Source organism: Phodopus roborovskii, unplaced genomic scaffold (assembly GCF_943737965.1).
Source record: "Phodopus roborovskii unplaced genomic scaffold, PHOROB, whole genome shotgun sequence".
NCBI lineage: Eukaryota > Metazoa > Chordata > Mammalia > Rodentia > Cricetidae > Phodopus > Phodopus roborovskii.
The window spans coordinates 21049-22508 of record NW_026126081.1 but is presented as its reverse complement, the minus strand read 5'-3'; the positions used below and the strand labels follow the sequence as shown (position 1 = coordinate 22508).

The following is a 1460-nucleotide window of genomic DNA, read 5'->3' as shown; positions in this document are numbered from 1 at the left end:
ATCATTTTAAAAAATGTAAAAGCAGTAAAGTATTTTTAAAAAGGAAGGGAACAGAACACATTCAATAGGCAGAGAAACTAATAAGCTTCACACACAGCGTGAAAATCAAAGTGACATTTTTATTTTAAGTGAGTAGTATACTACAAGAGTATCATGTGGGTTTAGATAATTTGGCCAAGGAGTCACCTGGCACGTTTTGCCAATGCCATATCTCTCATTTCAGGCCGTTTGATCGGCCTGTTTAGAAGCATCTTGGGCATTCAGGTTACTCTGTATTTTCAGTGACCTGATTTCAAATAGGAACATAATCATTCCAAAGAGTGACAGAGTGGTTGTCATGACCCCTATGGGGAACACATGAGTGTGGTGTTTCATTGTTAAGGCTTCTTTCCTAACAGGAAATGTAGGTGGAAAGTCAAGAGTGGTTTCGCCATAAATATCTACTACATGGTTCCAGGTGACAGCAAGAACCGTGCAAAGGCTGCTGAGACCCAGAATTAAGATACAGCACTTGTAGCAGAGCATCTGAATCTTAGGGACTGAGGCTTTGATAATGCTAACCCTAATGGCCGCTGAGCTAAAAATCACCACCACGGGTTTTATAAACATGGCCAGTAAGATCAGGTTCTGTGCACATCGAAATTCAGGTGAAATGGTCCAGCTTGAGTTGACAGGGCTGTGCACCAGAATCCTGGTCACAGAGCCAGAGATCTGAAACTCTTGTTGGTAATAAGCTTCCCAGAGTCCAATATACACAAGCTGAACAACATTGCTGTCAAATTCCCAGAGGCGCCAGTATCGGCTGCTTGCAAGGATTATTCCAAACGCCGAAGACAAGAGGCTGCAAAGGAAGCCAGTCAGTCTGAAGATCCACTCTTTCACCCCAGCAAATCTGCAGATGAGATAGAACAAATATAGAGTCAACCCAGGAACATAAATAGAGGGTGGAAAACAGAATGAGTCATAATTTATAGAGTATTAAGTACTCACACCTTTCTATGCTGTCTTAACATTACATTAAAGTGATATATATATGTATGTACATATATATATATATTTGTATGCAAAATTTAAATATGTGTATTAAGCCTTAAAAATCTATGACTGTGGCAAAATTTCCTATTGTAAAATGGTTTGAATTATACTTTCATAGTATCCTTTAATGCATGCTTTGGAAAGGAATTTCAATATGTGGAGGTAAAGGTGAAATACCTGTTTGTAGTATCATTTAAGGAGATGTAATGCAAAGTGGAACAATTATAAATACCTTTAATTCATATTCCAAGCAGAGTAAGGCATAAGTGATTGTTGTGTGTAATTGCATAATCACCTCAAGAACAGTTTAATATCTGTATAACCACTATGAAGAAAGAAGCAAAATAACATGATGTATATCTTATGTTCGTCTATGTCAACCAAGAGCATGCCAGACTTCTATAAATATCTGAAGCCATCTTAGC

The 1460-nt window shown here is 37.9% G+C and overlaps 1 protein-coding gene across 1 annotated transcript; it reads right to left on the bottom strand.

Annotated features, from left to right (window-relative positions):
• Positions 1–219: 219 nt before the first annotated feature.
• On the bottom strand, positions 220–892 carry LOC127218395 (uncharacterized; the record flags this gene model as incomplete). Its single annotated transcript, XM_051179403.1, has 1 exon — positions 220–892. A coding segment is annotated over one exon (673 nt), but the record flags the coding sequence as incomplete, so codon positions are not given.
• Positions 893–1460: the final 568 nt, after the last annotated feature.